Here is an 18,252-nt window from a genome sequence, read left to right as displayed (position 1 = left end):
ATATTTTCTTCTAACCTAAAGAGCTGACACTTCTATAGAACACTGAATCCCAGAACCACATTATAGTCATTGCTGTAGGGCATCCAACATGGACGATCACAGTAGAACCAATTAAAGTGGCTCTAGACGTGGGAAGAGTTGTAGTTGAATAAAAGGGGAGTACAACATCTCTTAAGATACACGTTCTTATCAGCCATCCTGGTCAGTGTTGTTTAAATATATGAAGACTAAAATATATGGAGTTTATCGTTCAACCTCTCCGTCCAAGTTTCCTGAGCTTTTTTTTCAAGTTTGCCCGCTGTCAAACGTTGTGCCCGATTGCTGAAAAACTGCATCCACCGCCATGGGGTTGGTAAAATCGTACAGACATGTGCCCACCTGTTGAGTGACTCTGCTCAGATCCGGCATGCTTGATAAATAATCAAATCAATCTCAGATGGGTTATGATCGGTACTGCGGATCACACATGTAGCCCAGTGTTCTCCGCAGAAAATGTTACCAGCCGGGTGGCATCAAGAAGTAGCCGGGTTGGGGCAGTTGTAATACTTTGCAACAATATTGGAGGTTATTGTCCACACCTGCCAGGACTGGTGGTCAGTGGTGTAACACACACTGCTGGCTATAGTGCCTGTTATAATAGGAGAAACAATGGTTTATTATAATATAATAAGACTCTGTTGGGCTCCAAGAGCCGGGTGACAAGTAAATAGGTGCTGGGGAGAACACTGTAGTAATTATTCTAAAGCCTGGCGCTGTGTCACTAACACTGGTAAAAAGCTGATTCGATCCAAACTGTGAAAGGATGTCAATTGATCAATCCCCCCCCCTCTGTGCTGGTATAATCCATAACCTCGTATCACAAACCACAGAGCTGAGCTTCTGTCCAATTCATTCTCAAAGAAATATATAAAATAAAATAAATAAAAATCAGGTACATTTATTTTCTTTCCTCCTGGATTATTACTGAAATTATGTTCAATGCAAAACCAAAATATTTTACAACTTTTAGGAGCCTTAAACCATTATGTACTATATAGTTTCACAATTATCCAGAAAATTTACAAACTAGCAACAATTAAATCCAACAAAAGAAATGAATAAAGGTCATGAACTGCAACAAAACTTTATGCAGGGTAGTTTTAGTCAAATACTGTATATTTTTGTAATCTATATTGTTTACTTATTACTGTAAGGTGAGGCATCCCCTAATTCACCAGCAGGTAATATACTTCCCACCCTGTAGGTGGCGCTATAGTCTAATGATACATGTCAATGGTGTCACCAGGGAACTACAAATCCCAGCATGCCCTGTTTGTCACGTTGGAACTTGTATTACTACAGCATCTGGGAAACATCACTTTTGTAGCTGGTTCTCTCAGTAATCAATAGGATACAGATGCACAAGGTAAACGAAGGGGCCGAGGTACTAAAACCCTTTTTAAAAGGAAAAGTGGAGATGTTTCCCATAGCAACAAATCAGATTCTAGCTATAATTTATCTAGTACATTATAGAACATGATAGCGGCCAATCAGATTCTAGCTATCATGTTCTACAATGTACTAGATAAATGATAGCTAGATTCTGATTGGCCGCTATGGGCAACACCTCCATTTCTACTAAAACTCCTAAAAAGAGTTCTAGTTCTAAATGTTTACGTCTTTCAAATAAATTCTGAACTCTGCAATTGCCAAGTAATGGAGTACATCTGTTTTAATCAGCAGGACAATTCCAATAGTATATACATTTTTCTTTTTTTTATAAAACTGTAATCATATTTTCCACTTGCACAAAGGCGGATCTGAACTTGGTGAAACGAGTTGGGAGTGCTCCGTGAACAGGTGATTTAGTGACCCCCCCCCTCTTCCCGGAGTCCAACTTGCTTTGATTTTGGTGGCGGTTAAGTGTTTTTTTTGCAGAAGACTCTTTACGGCAGGAAGGGTAAGTGATTGGAAGTCAAGTTTTATTTAAAATCTAGCCGTATCACTGAACTAATGCAACAAAACAAAAGTGCCAAAGTACTAGAAAGAGCATTAAGATCAAAACAAAATAAAAATTAAGAAAAAAAAAATAAAAAATTAGAAAATCCTACAATTACGTAACCAGTGGCTGACTTTTGTGGTCGTACTGGGCATTATGTTTTAGTATCAGTACTTTTACAGAATAAAATTTCTTTGTTTTTAAAAATAATTCCTTTTTTTTTTTTGCAGAACATCTGAAAAATCTGGGATCCCGTTCGATCTCTTTTCTTTACATCCGATGGCAGTACCTATGTCTCTTTCATTTGATTTTCAGCAAAACGTGGGTTGTTCTGCAGCGGCAGAGAAGCGTACAGAGTATAGGTTTCTTTATCGGAGGGTCTCATTGTGACGTGATGACTATTTTTTACCCCCCTTCCCGCCAGGGAATTGGTGCAGGAGATCTAAAGAGTGGCGGGATTCTGTCAACCCATTCAATGCCCCAGGCGCAGATATGATTATAGATAACAGAAGTTGCGGCGTTGTACTCTAAGTCCCTCCTAGCAGATCTGCCATTTTTCTAACCAGAGTTCGAGTTCCCAGATAACATCATTAAAACCTAAACTGTCCCGATAGTCCTCCAAGAACCGTCTACCTTGATCCTTTCTCCAGTCCTCGATCACTGGGAGGAAGCTTTGGTCGCTAAGGAAGCCACGCAGTGCTGCTGGAAGCTGGGGGAGACCGCCGAGTTGCACCCTAGTCTTTGGCTTGGCAGTTTCACTGATCCGTTGGTGTCGTTCTCCACAATCCAGGGGTCTATCCTAGCGTTGGGGGTACAGCACAGGCGGTCTCCCAGGACCCCCACGCTCGGCTCCGCCGGAGGTTTGTTTGCGTTGTGCTCTGGACGCTGAAGAATGGTTGTGATGTGGTTCAAGAGATCCCCGAAAAACTCTGGAACCCCCTCATAGCCTACGAAATAAAATGCACAAAAAACAAATTATGAACCAACATCAAAACTGGTGAAACACTGCAGATAACATTTGTGGAGATTTCATCATTCATTTTTAACTTGTCCTATAGGAGGTCTGCCTTGCCTTTCCCTGAATGTCACAGCTCTGTATAGCACATAAAATGATTCGCAATTGCTCACAGCACCATGCCACATTGCCGAGAAATCCATCCCACAAAGTCAGTCAGTCACTGACCTGCATTAATAATTAAACGGTCCTGTTAAAGCAATTCCATTATTTTACAGTGTTCTTTTCTCTCTGCCCACTTTGGGGGATCATCCTGCATGGTCCAAGCCAGCTAAGGTAGAGAGAACGTAAGACAGTATTCCATTCTATATAGAACTTATACACTTACAGGATTGCTTCTATAATTATTAGATATCTGGTCACCCCCTCTATTAGTAACTCCTATGTCGTACGACTCTCCATGTTGTATTATGAAAGAACTACAGCTACAACACATTTTTTTTTTTTTTTTTAAAAGAGACCCCCTTATTGAAACCAAGCACCATATCCCGGCAGCCCTGGGTACATCTCCCAAAAACCCTACAGCTCTAATAGTTGGAGATAAAAGGGAGTTTTCAAGAGAAATATGATGAGTGCAACTAGAGTCCTTTTACTAAAAAATAAAACAAAAAAAACACTGGTTCTTTAATGGACTTTGTGGTAAAGAGAATTTAACTGAAATGCACATTCTGTAAGGCTCTTATGCCAAATAACATAAGAAAATGCAGAATAATTTTCTATTTATGTGATAAACGAGGCCACTGAGAGAGACACTATGAATTATATATATTTTTACTTTAAAGGAAGCACTGTGGTGGTTCCTTATGAAACAAATACTTGCAAATATACAGGGACATTTATAAACCATTCCACAGGTAACTGGATACTAAAGACAGCCCCACCCGGAGCAACCGATTGGCTGCTCTCTTTCAGCTTCTACGCTGTACTATAGGAATGACAATCTGATTGGATGCTTTCTTTCAGCTTCTACGCTGTATTACAGGAATGACATAACCTGATTGGATGCGGTGAGCAACAACTATTTCTGCTGTGAAATAAGTCTGATTTTATAGATCTTTAAAGGATAATTCTACCCAAAACTAAAAATGTTTTTGGGTGGAACTAGGAGAAGGGTAATAAGGTAGACGGAAAAATCTCACTTACCTGCGCTCCAATCTGGCAGTTTCTGCTCCGCTTCAACCAGCAAAGAACAGGAAATCCTCTTTCTGTAACCCTGGAATTTTTTTCAGTCTGCTGACGGGGTTGTCGAAGCCCCACACACTTGAGTTTCCCATTCATTGGGATCTCACAGTGTAGAGGGCTTCGACAACCCCACTAGCAGCTTGAAATATCCATTAGAATCAGCGCAGGGCTTACCGGATCAGGAGAGTGCCGGTAAGTGATATTTTATTGTTTAATTTATACCCATCAATGCAAATACGCTTTAACCTGTACTAGATTGGCTTTACATTTATGAAAAGTGTCTGTGTTAAAGACAGTTTGTCAGAGAGCTGAACCGCTAGGATAAGGTTTCAGTAGACACCATCGCATTGTTATTCATTTCCAGCAGTACGGGCCAGCCAGGAAGGAGCAGAGAGGTCTGTTCATATTAATAGGGGGGGATTTCATTAATATTCATTACTGGTACTGGCTGCACCTGTCACATACGCTGTAATCAGATGTATGGCTGCCTGGAAATCAGATCTTATGCAGGGGACAGGAAAGGTCATATCTCCAGCTAGCAGAGAGACACAAACACAGATAGCGGGGGCTAGTGTAGAAGAGGGTCACATGCACTGCAGAATGCATGCACAAAATGCAAAGAAAGATTTGTTTTGTTTCGAAAATATGTTCCAAATATATATTAAGAGATTAAGCCATTCTGTGAACCAAAGTGCCTCATAGCTCAGTGATGTCAAACAGTGGCTCGAACTTCACATTTAAAACTCTGGTTAGTAGCCCCTTAAAGCCGACAGCACTAGAGTATAAATATTTTCTTCTAACCTAAAGAGCTGACACTTCTATATCACACTGAGCCCCTGGACCACATTATAGTCATTGCTGTAGGGCATTCCACATGGACGATTACAGTACAACCCATTAAAGTGGCTTTAGATCACAATGCATGACTAATGGAGAGAATTAATAATGAAGGTATCGTCTGTTGGGAGTCATATGGTCACAGGTTCGCAAGCCAACGTACTTTGGTAGAACTCTAAACCAAGGGGCGCTCTTACCTGGGAATGCGTTGATGTCGATGACCGCGTGCTGACCCGTCTTGTTGTTAATTATAATGTCGATGCCGAACAGCGAAATGCCCAGAGATTGCCGCAGGGCCTTGGAGATGGAGCCGATGACCTCATCGCTGGGGCGCTCGAACACTCCTTCCACCTTGTCCAGCTGCGAGGAAACAGGACGGAGCGGGACGTTAGCGGGAGCCAAGCAGAATTTGTAATGATATAAAACAAATCACACAACTCTTCCACTCTGTCACCTATGTTATATTCAAAGCCTTATTCTGCTTGTTGCAACCGTTGACTGGTAAGAGGTCATTTAAAAGCACCTTTTGAAATATGAATCCATACAAATAAAGAGTTTTATGTGTGTTATATCATATTGTAGTGATGCGCTCTGTACTGAACACTTGTAGTCGGGAGTCCAACATTCTAGTACAGGAACGTACTCACAGAAGGTTTTCATGATCTCCTTCAGTAACAGTCAATTAAATCTGTGCTTCCTACATTCTCATAAAATGTATTAAAATCTTGCTCTGTTAGAGAGAAGAGTTTGGAGGGTCACCCACAATCCCGCTGGACGAGCAGGAGCGCTTCACACAATCATTCCTTAAAACTAAAGCAGGCCAAAAAACTACTCTGCGTCTCACACTGCTAATACAAATGGTTTCTGATGGATTCCCAACAGTTAAAGGAGGTTTTCAGCTACTCATTCATTTGCTTGTATGTACACTACTTTAGCCTCTGCGTCCTTCTGTGTGTCTTACACAAGCATGTACAGGATGCTGGCAGGATTGTTTGTTTGGCTGTTTATTAACATCTTTCAACCATCATCATCATCAATTTACATAGCGCCACTAATTCCGCAACGCTGTACAGAGAACTCATTCACATCAGTCCCTGCCCCATTGGAGCTTACGGTCTAAATTCCCTAACACACACACACAGACAGAGAGAGACTAGGGCCAATTTAATAGCAGCCAATTAACCTACTAGTATGTTTTTTTGGAGTGTGGGAGGAAACCGGAGCACCCAGGGGAAACCCACACAAACACAGGGAGAACAGATAAGGCCATGGTTGAGAATCGAACTCATGAACCCAGTGCTGTGAGGCAGAAGTGCTAACCACCGGGCCACCATGCTGCCCATAAGACTACAAAAAAAGTAAAGGACAATGTTTGAAAATAAACTTAGCAAAAAGAGGGAATATAAGAAAAGAAAACGCATGGACATTTCACGCAACATATATTTATTTGTAGATGCTCCAAAAGTCTCTAATTTTATAGTCATAAAATTACTTCTGGTCTGTAGGTTATTTTTGAAGACATACAGCTCAGTATGTTGCAGTGTACTCAGTCATGTGGCAATTATTGTTGTTTGGGACAGAAAACAGACACTATAAAGAGAGGTAAAATTGGGAAACAACAAAATATATTTAATAAGGTGTGTAAGTATCTAATATCTCCTTCCAAAACTGAACATCTTGTTTCTGTTGGAGCGCCAGAAGTTAAACATTAAAGCAGAATATTACTTAGCTGGGAACTGGAGAGTACCCCGATCTGGCAGATCCCCCCTCTCCCCCCTTCCCCCAGTACGGGGACGCACTCTCCCCCCCCCTTCCCCCCAGTATGGGGATGCACTCTCCCCCCCCCCTTCCCCCCAGTATGAGGGACGCACTCTTTCCCCCCTCTTCCCCCCAGTACGGGGACGCACTCTCCCCCCCTCTTCCCCCCAGTATGAGGGACGCACTCTTTCCCCCCTCTTCCCCCCAGTACGGGGACGCACTCTCCCCCCCCCATCTGGGGATGTGGTCCTCAGGCTTTCCTACAATAATGGCCGTGCAGACCCCAGGAAAGTTAGATTCTGCATTTATGTTTGACCAATGGAATTAAACCCAAACACGAGTTCTCAGTTTTAGGTGGAATTAGCATTAAATAAAAAAACGAAAACATTTATTAATTTTTTTAATTAGAAGCGATACAGCAAAAAGACTTATTATATTGCTCAGGAAGAGACCTGCAACATATGTACTGTCAATAAAATGCCATTATTCTTTACATCCCCACCACATGAACATTACATATGCTGATAAATATAATCTATACAGAAAATAATATGACCGGGCTCCCAGCTGATTCTAGATGCAAATCTAATTCTAACGATAAATTCCATTGAAATGTTGCACCAAGTATCTCAACCTCACCAGTGAGAGCTATAAAAGCGTCTTTATAATGAACACTACAGGAATATTACTCCATATACAGAGTTATATGCCTTCCGCCACCTGACAGCTGCTCCTTGATGTCAGCGACATTCTATGCAAAATAAAAGGGAGGAAGTGTTGACCAGATGGTACCGGTGTCCCAGCCTATTAGCCAAGATGTTTCCAGGGCAGTCAAACCTATGTTGGCGATGCCAGCTGGCGCCGGGTACCCCATTACACATATAGTGGGACTGTACAGCACTTAGGCCTTTCTGGGATGCAGTTCTTCTTCTTGCCAAAGCCATAGTAGGTGTTGAGTTACCCAATTGTCCTAAATACTGGTTACTAAACGACAACAAAATGTCTATCTCACAGTATAAAAAAATCAACAGTTAAAAATCTCTGTAATGCGGCAAAGGCCGTGATCCCGGTACATTGGAGATCGCCAAATGCCCCTACCATTAAAGAATGGTTTGCCCGTTTGGAGTTTTACAGGACAATGGACAACGTGCTTTACTCCTCAATGGATAAATATAGAGAATATTATCTTTTGTGGTTCGAATGGCTTGAATTCAAGGATACGGCATTATACACTCAGTGGAATAGATGAAGCCCCTCCCCTGTTCTTTCCCCCTAGATTTGCCTTCCCTTCCCCCACTTACCCGTCTTTTTTCTATCCCCCATCCCCTTAATTGTGCCTGCAAAACAATATATTTCATGTTGTTGTTCTTTGACGTTCAGAAACACCTTTAATCTTTTGTCTGCTGTAAGTCAAGAACGTTTGTATAAGCTGTTTTATTTTTCAATAAAAAGGAGATTTATAAAAAAAATAAAAGGGAGGAGACAGATATTCTAGAATATTACAAATAAAAGCAGCCTCTGTAACCGACATTAATAGACAACCAACTGGGCTGCTAACTTCTCTTAGCGACATCAAAGTTCTCGGAACAGTTTTACTGTATGGAGCGAACATTGAGAGGGGTAATAAGCAGGGCTGGCAAATTTTAGCCCGAACATGAAACAGAACAAAGCAAAGTCACTCACCGCTGTTAGGACCGAAGACGATTCTGGCTTCGACACATTGTGACTATTGAAGAAAATGGATTCTCTATCTGGAAGGAAGGAAAGTAAAGATTAGAACATATATTAAGGTTCAGTAATCCCCTGCTGTCAGGTTTCGTATTGATAAACGAAAGTTAGAGAATACAGCAACGACAATTTCCGCAGAGATAATAAGAGATTATTTCATGGAGTCAAGGCCAACAGGAAACACATTTGTGATTCTTAGACTTGCCACCAGGTGGCAGTGTTGTTAATAATATCTATTAAACAATAACAATGTTTAGGACAGTCTTACATGCTCTGGGACAATTAAACCTCACAGTCAGCAGAGATTGACAGTAATTCTTATACAAAAAAAAGGGGTCAACATTATTAAACCAAAGTTTATCATCGTGTCATCGCGGACAAGTAAGCGTTACCTGAACTGCCTGGTGAGAAGTTTTTCAAAGATGGTCTTTCCACCACGGTGTACGAATCTCCTACTACAAAGACTTTGTAGAGCACAGCGTTGTGGCTGATGAAACTCTGAATCACGCAGGGGGGCTGTATCGTCCGCAGACCCTCCTGATTAAATATGATGGCCATCTACAAAAGACACAGCGCAGAATGGTTATATCACGGCCGCATGTTGTACTCTACTCCTTATCTCTGAACTTTTCCATTGGTGAATGTTACTAGATCCCTTTTCATACTTAATTAAAGTTTATTTGTGGTTAATTTGTGTGTTAAATGCCTGTGCATTAACTCGCATGCTTCAAATAAAAAAGCGTGATATCATCATCATCTATTTATATAGCGCCACTAAATTCCGCAGCGCTGCACAGAGAATTCATTCACATCAGTCCCTGCCCCATTGGAGCTTACAGTCTAAATCCCCTAACATACACACAGACACAGACACACACACACACACACACAGGCTAAGAGAGACTAAGGTCAATTTAATAGCAGCCAATTAACTTAGCAGTATGTTTTTGGAGTGTGGGAGGAAACCGGAGCACCCAGAGGAAACCCACGCAAATACGAGGAGAACATACAAACTCCACACAGATAAGGCCATGGTCGGGAATCGAACTCATGACCCCAGTGCTGTGAGGCAGAAGTGCTAACCACTAAAACCACTGTGCTGTACTAAACAGTGTTACTAGTTTGCAGGGGAGACAGTAATTGGAACATTCCATATATGGAATAAACAGATTTAAAATGGGGAAAGAGATCCCTTTCCCCAATTATTCAACTTATATTTCATGCCGAGAGACACTTTGAATATACGTCAACACAAAAACATAGTTTTTTGTTTTTATATCTGAATCACTATAACCCTATAAATGAACAGTTTTTAATGCCTTTTAGGAAGTGAGAAATTATTTTTTTATATTAACCATGGCCGCAACTCCTTTAACACACGGAATAAGTTCAGCAATTACTAAACAAGATCAGTTAAAGTGCAGAAACTTTGCGATGTGTATGAGGAAGTTACAAAGTGTTCATCGATACACAGGCCACATGGATTTTCATCGAAGCTTAACAGACTTTTACAAGAAGGGAGAAGAGATGGAGGGAGACGGCTGGAGGGATTAGGAACCTCTAGACTCCGCTCTCCACTTATCCCACTAGATGTTCAGTGACAGCTGAGATCCATTAACAATACAGCGAACTCCAGTTTATTCCTGTGACAAAGAATTAGCTGCTTGAGAACCTCTCACCCAATTCATCACAAGAGGACGGAATTATGCTGCCAAAATAGGCTCCACAGTAGGAACCCGCACGGAACACTAAGGCGTGTAAAGCTTCTGATGGGTTCATCTGATATTAAAGAGGCATAACCCATCCTGTGACATTCTATACACAATATCTCCCCATAACAGAGCCTGGTAACGATTATAAAGCCATATAATACATCTATTTACCGCTCAGTTCTGTGGTGTGGGGTGGGAAAGGAAACTGGGGGGGGGGGGCGGAGAAGGATTTTGAATGTGATGCACAAGTAACCGTGTTTTAACCAATCAGATTCTGTCATGTTTCTAGTGAAGTATAGACAATAAAAGCAAGCATCTTATTGGCTGTTGTGGGTTAAACACCTTATCAACATATTTAATTCTGAGATTTAGAATTCATAGGACACTTGGCAATTCACAAAGATAAATGATCTGCTTACCTCGTGCGAGTTAGTGCCATGAGCCACTCTTGTCTTGCAGACTGAAAGAAGAATGGAAAAAGGTGTTAGCGCCGCCCTGGTGGCTGGTCTGTGACGCACATCAGAGCAATATAACCTCTCTCTGTGCAAACCAGTAAGGTCCCCAAGTAGGGCACGGTCCTGCTTTTCCCAATGGGGTCAATGGACCGCAAAACAATACTAAACAGACCACTATATAATCTGAAATGCCAATGAATGGTGAACGGACTCCAAATGCATCAGTCTCCAGCCTGTATCGTGAGTGATGACAACGCGGTCTTCTTGGTGATCTACTGAGCGCTATTTTGGATGTACATTAATGCGCTTTATTGCATTCCAGGGAACACAGCGTAGAACATGCTCTAATACAGATCAAAGCCGTTGGAGACTGGCTAACAAGGGTGTTCTCAACCATTATCAACCAGGGCTCAGAGAAAGTATTACAAATCAACTTCAGAATCCGAATAAATCATATTTCCTTTTTATTAGCTACCGCTGCCCACATATTAATCATAATATCATTAAACCAGCTCAGAGGAGATGGAAAAATAAAGAGTCCTTTCAGGTGTAGAGAAAATAAATAAAAATCTGTGTTCCGTCCTTCAAAAAGTGAACTTGCCCCATAATCGCACCCTCTCCTCTCACTTAAGTAATCCTAAACGGGTTTGACATTACATTCACTGTACAGCTGAGCTGCAGAGACGCTTCATGCAATATCTTTCAATGGACAGATAACGGACAGGAAGTCTGGGGTCCACAGGGGAAAAAAAATCTTCAATAATCAAAACTTTATTTAAAATGTCTTATTTTGGTGTTAGAACTGTAAGATATATATATATATATATATATGTAAACATTATTAATAGCATGAAAAAAGGGGGATCTGCACATCAATGTCTCGTTTTTGTCTTATGGACATAGAATATGGTAAAATCTGTATATTCGTTTATTTTCACAACAAATAACTGTATGTCACATAGCGGTAATGAGTACTCGGCGTGTGATAAGGGCTGTGAGAGAAGCAACACCGTGAAATTTCTCCTATTATCCAATATTTCTCCCCTACACAAGGCCGGGTCACAGCTATGTGGTAACCGTACTTACTGAAGGGAAAGGCGAGGCCTTTATTCTCTATAAGCTTCAAGGTGTCCTCTCCGCATTCTGTCGACAGCTCCATGAACGGGGGCGAACACAACCTTTCATCTGGAATACATAATGACAGAGGCTCCATAAGCCCAGACATTCACAGAAGTGGATTTATTGCAGCCTAACTGCAGTCTGTATAGCGACAATGTCCATATTCACCACCTAAAGCCCAATACAAAGTCTGATGTATGAACTTCCTTTTATAATGTGGTGTGTATGACACTACAATCTACCTGCATCAATTTAAAAGGAGTTATATCATTATTGCTGTGCTGCTGGGGGACCCTGCTCTTTCCACTATATAACTCTCAGTCTGTGGCTTCCTGCTGTCTCCATTCCCTTCCTCACATCATGTCACTACCCCTGTCACATGCAGCCCTGTCCTCACTAACACATCACTCATCTCCTGATATACTCTGTGCTGCTGGGGGACCCTGCTCCTCCCACTATATAACTCTCAGTCTGTGACTTCCTGCTGTCTCCATTCCCTTCCTCACATCATGTCACTACCCCTGTCACATGCAGCCCTGTCCTCACTAACACATCACTCATCTCCTGATATACTCTGTGCTGCTGGGGACCCTGCTCCTTCCACTATATAACTCTCAGTCTGTGACTTCCTGCTGTCTCCATTCCCCTCCTCACATCATGTCACTGCCCCTGTCACATGCAGCCCTGTCCTCACTAACACATCACTCATCTCCTGATATACTCTGTGCTGCTGGGGGACCCTGCTCCTTCCACTATATAACTCTCAGTCAGTGATTTCCTGCTCCATCCATTGCCCTCCTCACATTAGGTCACTGCCCCCTGTCCTCGTGATCACATGACTGGACATCTCATGGCCTCCCACAAGATCTCCCCAAATAGTCTGTGCTGCTGTGAACATCCCAATGATCTGATTGGCTACAGGCTGCTCCATCAAAACTGAAGGTCACATGGGCATGAAGAACGTCAGTAACCCCAAAAACGTGCTTTGTCCTTTGTCAAAAGCACCTTAATAATTGCAGCCTATGTAATGATATAATTCTATTATAAATCTATTGTAAATCCAAGCGTCTGTGCTTGTAACATCTAAATCTAGAAGTCGGGGTTTCTGGGCTGAGCGATTCTGGGAGTAAATCAGTAAACTCTGAAAGCAGCTAAAATCCTGAATCTAGCATACAAATATCAATATTTCTCTTAAACTGTATCAAACGACTGCATGTTTGTTCAATCCCATCATTATACAATCCAAGCACATACTGCAATCAGGACGGTTTCAATTCAGGTTCAAAAAGTTAAAAAATTAGTGATTACTTTTCAGTGCATGCGGAATTTAATTCAATTTGATAAAAACGAACGGGAGCGTGGCCATCTTTGTTGTATTGCTGGTTCACTGTGTTTCTACAATAGCATCCAAGGGGCAAATCTATTTAGCTGTGAGTTCCCTAAATAAATGATAACTAGAATCTGATTGGTTACTATGGGCAACACCAACCCGCAGCTTGATACATTTACCCCCAGGTCTCACTTTCGGATAATCTGTTGCTCCATTCTAGCCTCATGGGCGAACACAGGATTTAGAAGGGGGGGTTTCCGCCCCCCCCTGGAAAAAAATATTGCGGCGAGAGGGAGCTGCTGCGCATGCGCACCAGCTCCATTTCGGCGAGTCTGAATTCGCATCCGCGGCAGTGCTGTATTATACTACAATACAGCACTGCCGCGGACGCTTCTTTGACAGCGCCGCGGCTGCTGTACAGTACCGTTGGTTCGCGGAGGGGAGGGGTTTCTGGAGAACCAGAAACCCCCCCTGCGTGCGCCACTGAGCCTGGTTATACACATCGCTACTGGGCATTTAGTAATAAAACAAAGTGCTCATGGTTTGCATGAAAAGTTACAGGACATTGAGATGGAACAATAAACTAAAAAAAGATAAATAAACATTCAGATGTAACAACAACAAAACAGTTCATTTCCAAAAAAAATAAAATAAAATAAAAATAAAATGTGGTGCCCACAATAAAGTTGATAATACGAGTCTAAATGTTATGGTTAAGCGTAAATGTAAATTATACAACATTTTGATGTCTTTTTGCAAAGGAGAATTTAACAGGGGACTACAACTTGGAATAGAAGACAAGCTTGGATCATGGCCATAGGATACAGTAGAAGACTGTGTGGTATATGATGCAGTAGAGGACTGTGTGGTATATCTCCTACGGTGCTCGCAGGCGGTGTGATGTCAAAGAAAGTCACCTGGTAACGAGTGCTGGTCCGTCTCTGCAGCCGACGTTCATATACGGCGGGATGAGATATTTCATGGTTCTACCGGAGGGAGGGAGTATCCGGGAGACTTTCTTCTTTCTAGGACCATATGGCACCATATAAAACGTCCTTTAGCTGAAGCATGACAGGTCCTCTTTATAATAAATATTTCAGCTTTTCCTTTGAGCCTGTACAAAGGCTTTTTTCCGCACTCCCTCTAAATATTTGCACTGTGCTGAAACATCTAATCCCTTTAGACTTTTACTACAGTTCCGTAGAACATGGATAAAAACTGGGATTTAGAGTCACTTTCAGCAGTCAGAAGTACAGGGCTGAACCGTAGGTTCTCTGAGGTCATGAAGTGGCCCTTCGATATCTGTTTGTGGCTCCCAGGCACCCTAGACATTATTTTCTGGCTAATTTTGAAACGTGCCCACCACCATTTTCTGTACATACAGCTGTCAGCTCTCTCGTCTAATGTTAGTTTCCTCCTATAAACAATATTATTTTTAAGCACTTAATGCACACTCTCGACGCTTATTAAAAAGCGCTTTGAAGCTGAAGGCCCAAAAATGAATGTAAGCGAACAAAGCTTTGCACGCACGGTTTCTGTCAATAGCTGCACTTTAATCTCGAGGTTACATGAAGCATTCGGAGGTAGTTTAATGCTTGCTAAAAATACACTGGTGTTCTATGGAATCGCTTGCTGAGCCATACCTCCCAACGGTTATGAAGTGGGTATAGGGACAGAGGTGAAAGACCACAACGCATTGTGGGCACTTCAGAAGTGCAGTGCCACCCCCAACCCAATCCCCTCTCCTAAAAACACCCCGGGATTGAAGGGACATCCTCCTATGGGACATATCCCCCATCTGCCCCCAAATTGGGAAAAAAGGTCAAATACGCAGGTCAGTTGGAAGTTGTGGCTTCATCCTCATCATCATTTATTTATATAGCACCTCCAATTCTGCAGCAGTGTACAGAGAATATTTGCTATTCACATCAAACCCTGCACCATTGGAGCTTGCAGTCTAAATTCCCTAACACACACAGATTACAATTATTTTTTATCAGCAGCTAATCAGGAACCTGGCTGCTAATAGCGGTCCCTTAACCCGTGACCATTTCTTCACAGCTTCCCATTAAATTCCACATCCTGTATCCCCCACCACCCCGGTGATCACATGATCTTGCAGGAAAGAGCTACTGGGTCTAAGCAGATCCAGAATATGCTACCAGTGGTTCTGCAGAGATAAAATTAATAATCAATTATGGATTCTGCTGAGACAGCATTTACGGGTTATATAAGGGCGAGATAAAATGCTTGACTCTACCAAGTAACTTCTGGGGAAAAACAAAATCTTATATTTTAAGCAATACTTTAATACATCATAACAATAAAAATCAGCCACATTATTTTTCCATGGATCCCAAGAAATCTGGTAGTACATAGTCAGAATCAAATAACTAAACCTCGTAGGATAACGCCAGAGTAACGCTGACTCTTCAAGTCAATCCCACCATTGATGTTTCAGGGGTTAACAAACAGTAGCAGGTTTCCCGATGACTCCATAACCGCAAAGCTTCCCTCTGCGTCAGCGAATTAGCACGCGTGTACAGTATTGTCCGTAGATTACTGTAAAAGGCTTGCTGGGGAACTTGGGAGTGCCCAATATTGGCACGGTCTACCTTGTAGAAATAAACAGTATTTAGGGAGAGGTGCCAAACAGTTATAGGATCCTACTCTCGCTAATTCTGTTGATCTCACCAGGAGTCTGAATTCAGGGGAAAAAAATAAAGACAGTTATAGCGCTGCTGAAAGGAAACAGCTGCAATTAAAGTGCACCTCTCGCCTATAAATAGCTAATTCAAAGAATGTGTGACATAACACAAAGGCATGTGTTTTCAAAAGTAAAGATTTGGTTCAGGTTAATAGCAATACAAATCGATCAGGTGTCAAAAATTTTTTTTTGCAAAAAACATTGGCATTCTATTTGTGTTATCCATAGGTTACACACAAGCTGAGATGACCCAATTACAGTAACACTACCCCAAAATCTGTATCACAAGAGAACATAAGCAAGTTATGTGCTGTGAAATGCTTCCACCTAGTGGACGTGTCATCAATTACACCTTGACAAAATATTTACATCTTGGGAACTGGTAATACAACAATATTTATACTCATAGGGGGGTATTCAATTGTTCGGAAATCCCGCCGCGTAAAAACTACTACCGTTATTGCGGTAGTAGTTCGCTGGATTTCAGCTCGCTGCTCAGGGAGCTGCGAGCTTAAATCCAGCGAGAAAATTACCGTAATAACGTTTTTTCCCACACACTAGTGCACTATTACCGTAATAGTGCGCGGACTGCGAGATTTTCGGCGTTTCCGCCCGACAATTGAATACCCGCCATAATATTCTATTTTTATAAAACAAATACATAAAAAAAATTCTTTAGCAAAAAAATAACAACAAGAATCCTCTATCATATTCGCTCTGTCCCTCTCTATGTTGTACATGTTTCGCTCTTCAAAGTCTTCCCATTTTAGCAGCTGTTCTCAGAACGCTGTCTATTTTAATAAAGTCTTTTTGAAAGTATGGCCTCCAGAACTGTACATGGCACTCAATGCGAGGTCTTACCAGTCACCTATAAAGAATAAATATAACCTATCAATACTACTTGCTATACAATAAAGTCACCTATTGGATTTTCCCCACTACATCTGTAGCTACATCTCCAAGGTCCATTTCCTCTGTTGTTGTTGACATTACATCACCAATCATGCTCCCAACCACAAAATCCTATACAACCTCTATTTACCAACTTAAATCCCTCCTATATCTTGTCTCCTTTCTGTCCCAGGAAACCAACCTCACTCACCGCTACTTCACCTTCCTCACCTTTCCACCCACTCTCTTCTCGTCTCCTTCTATAGAATTATTCTCCTCTTGTTCTGTTACGAATTCCCCTCTCGGCGTCAAATAAATGTGAAATTTCATGTTTGCTCATGTGTTGAGGGCAATGTGGTTAGCACTTCTGCCTCACAGCGCTGGGGTCATGAGTTCAATTCCTGACAATGGCCTTATCTGTTTGGAGTTTGCATGTTCTCCCCGTGTTTGCGTGGGTTTCCTCCGGGTGCTCTGGTTTCCTCACACACTCCAAAAACATACTGGTAGGTCAAATGGCTGCTGTCAAATTGACCCTAGTCTGTGTGTATGTCTGTATGTGTGTATGTTAGGGAATTTAGACTGTTAGCTCCAATGGGGCAGGGACTGATGTGAGTTCTCTGTACAGCGCTGCGGAATTAGTGGTGCTATATAAATAAATAGATGACGATGATGGGGTTTCAAATTTATATCCCAAAACTGTTAACGACGTGTGAACAATTTCATTAGTGTCAACCGTAATATGGCGGGAAAACAATATTTAAAATAGTCGTTTTACTGTTGCACCAATGATTCATTATTTTCCAGAGATCTGCAACATTGTTTTAACAAGGTAAACACACACACACACACACACACACACACACACTAGTATAAGTTTTATTGTAGTGAATTGGAAAATGGCGTTGTTAGAGAGCTGACTAGTACAGATAAATTGTCACCTCACAAGAATTTACAAGTCACAGTATTAATAATGTCACCAATATGATTTTTCTTTTTCAACTCTGTGTGATCATCCTCCTGAAATCATGCATATCGGATTTAGACTGCAAGCTCTTTAGGGAAGGACCCTCTTTGCTAATGTGACTAAGCCATCGTTTCATGGACATTTTCTGTAGAGTGTTTAGTTATAAATACCTGCTGTATATACAGGTTGTAATAGAGGATGTATAGGATGTATTTCTGCAGGAAGTCCAATTAAACTGTATAGTTTGAATACTATATATTAGGTCTGATGAAATGGGTTGAGTATCGATTATGAGAACTCCGACAAGGTGGTGATTTGGAAGACTCAGTTGTCCGACACTTCAGTGTGACGTCAGCGCGACTTAGATGTAAGTTCATTTAAAGCGGCAATGTGTGGACCCCGCAGGTTAAGTGTTTAAACACTTAACCTGCGGGGTCCTGACATTGCCGCTTTGCATTAACATCGATTTAAGTGGCGCTGACGTCCCACTGAAGTGAGAGAGAGCTGCATCTTCGGAGTCACTGCCTGTCAGCATGCCGCTACCATCGGACATCTGAAGTGTCGCTTTTCAGGTAA

At 41.7% G+C, this 18,252-nt stretch overlaps 1 protein-coding gene across 2 annotated transcripts in view; it reads right to left on the bottom strand.

Annotated features, from left to right (window-relative positions):
* Positions 1 to 917: 917 nt before the first annotated feature.
* The window catches only part of ITPK1 (inositol-tetrakisphosphate 1-kinase), a 103,167-nt gene continuing 85,832 nt past the window's right edge, over positions 918 to 18,252 (bottom strand). For both annotated transcript variants that reach the window (XM_075191808.1, XM_075191810.1), the window contains 6 exons: positions 11,752 to 11,850; positions 10,630 to 10,670; positions 8,891 to 9,056; positions 8,454 to 8,521; positions 5,210 to 5,372; positions 918 to 2,925 (listed from right to left, as the gene is read on the bottom strand). In XM_075191808.1, the coding sequence (XP_075047909.1) occupies positions 2,636 to 2,925; positions 5,210 to 5,372; positions 8,454 to 8,521; positions 8,891 to 9,056; positions 10,630 to 10,670; positions 11,752 to 11,850 (827 nt within the window). In that variant the 3' untranslated portion in view covers positions 918 to 2,635. The remainder of the gene's footprint in view (positions 2,926 to 5,209; positions 5,373 to 8,453; positions 8,522 to 8,890; positions 9,057 to 10,629; positions 10,671 to 11,751; positions 11,851 to 18,252) is intronic.

Source organism: Mixophyes fleayi, chromosome 12, assembly GCF_038048845.1.
Source record: "Mixophyes fleayi isolate aMixFle1 chromosome 12, aMixFle1.hap1, whole genome shotgun sequence".
NCBI lineage: Eukaryota > Metazoa > Chordata > Amphibia > Anura > Limnodynastidae > Mixophyes > Mixophyes fleayi.
This window is presented reverse-complemented; position numbering and strand designations above follow the sequence as displayed.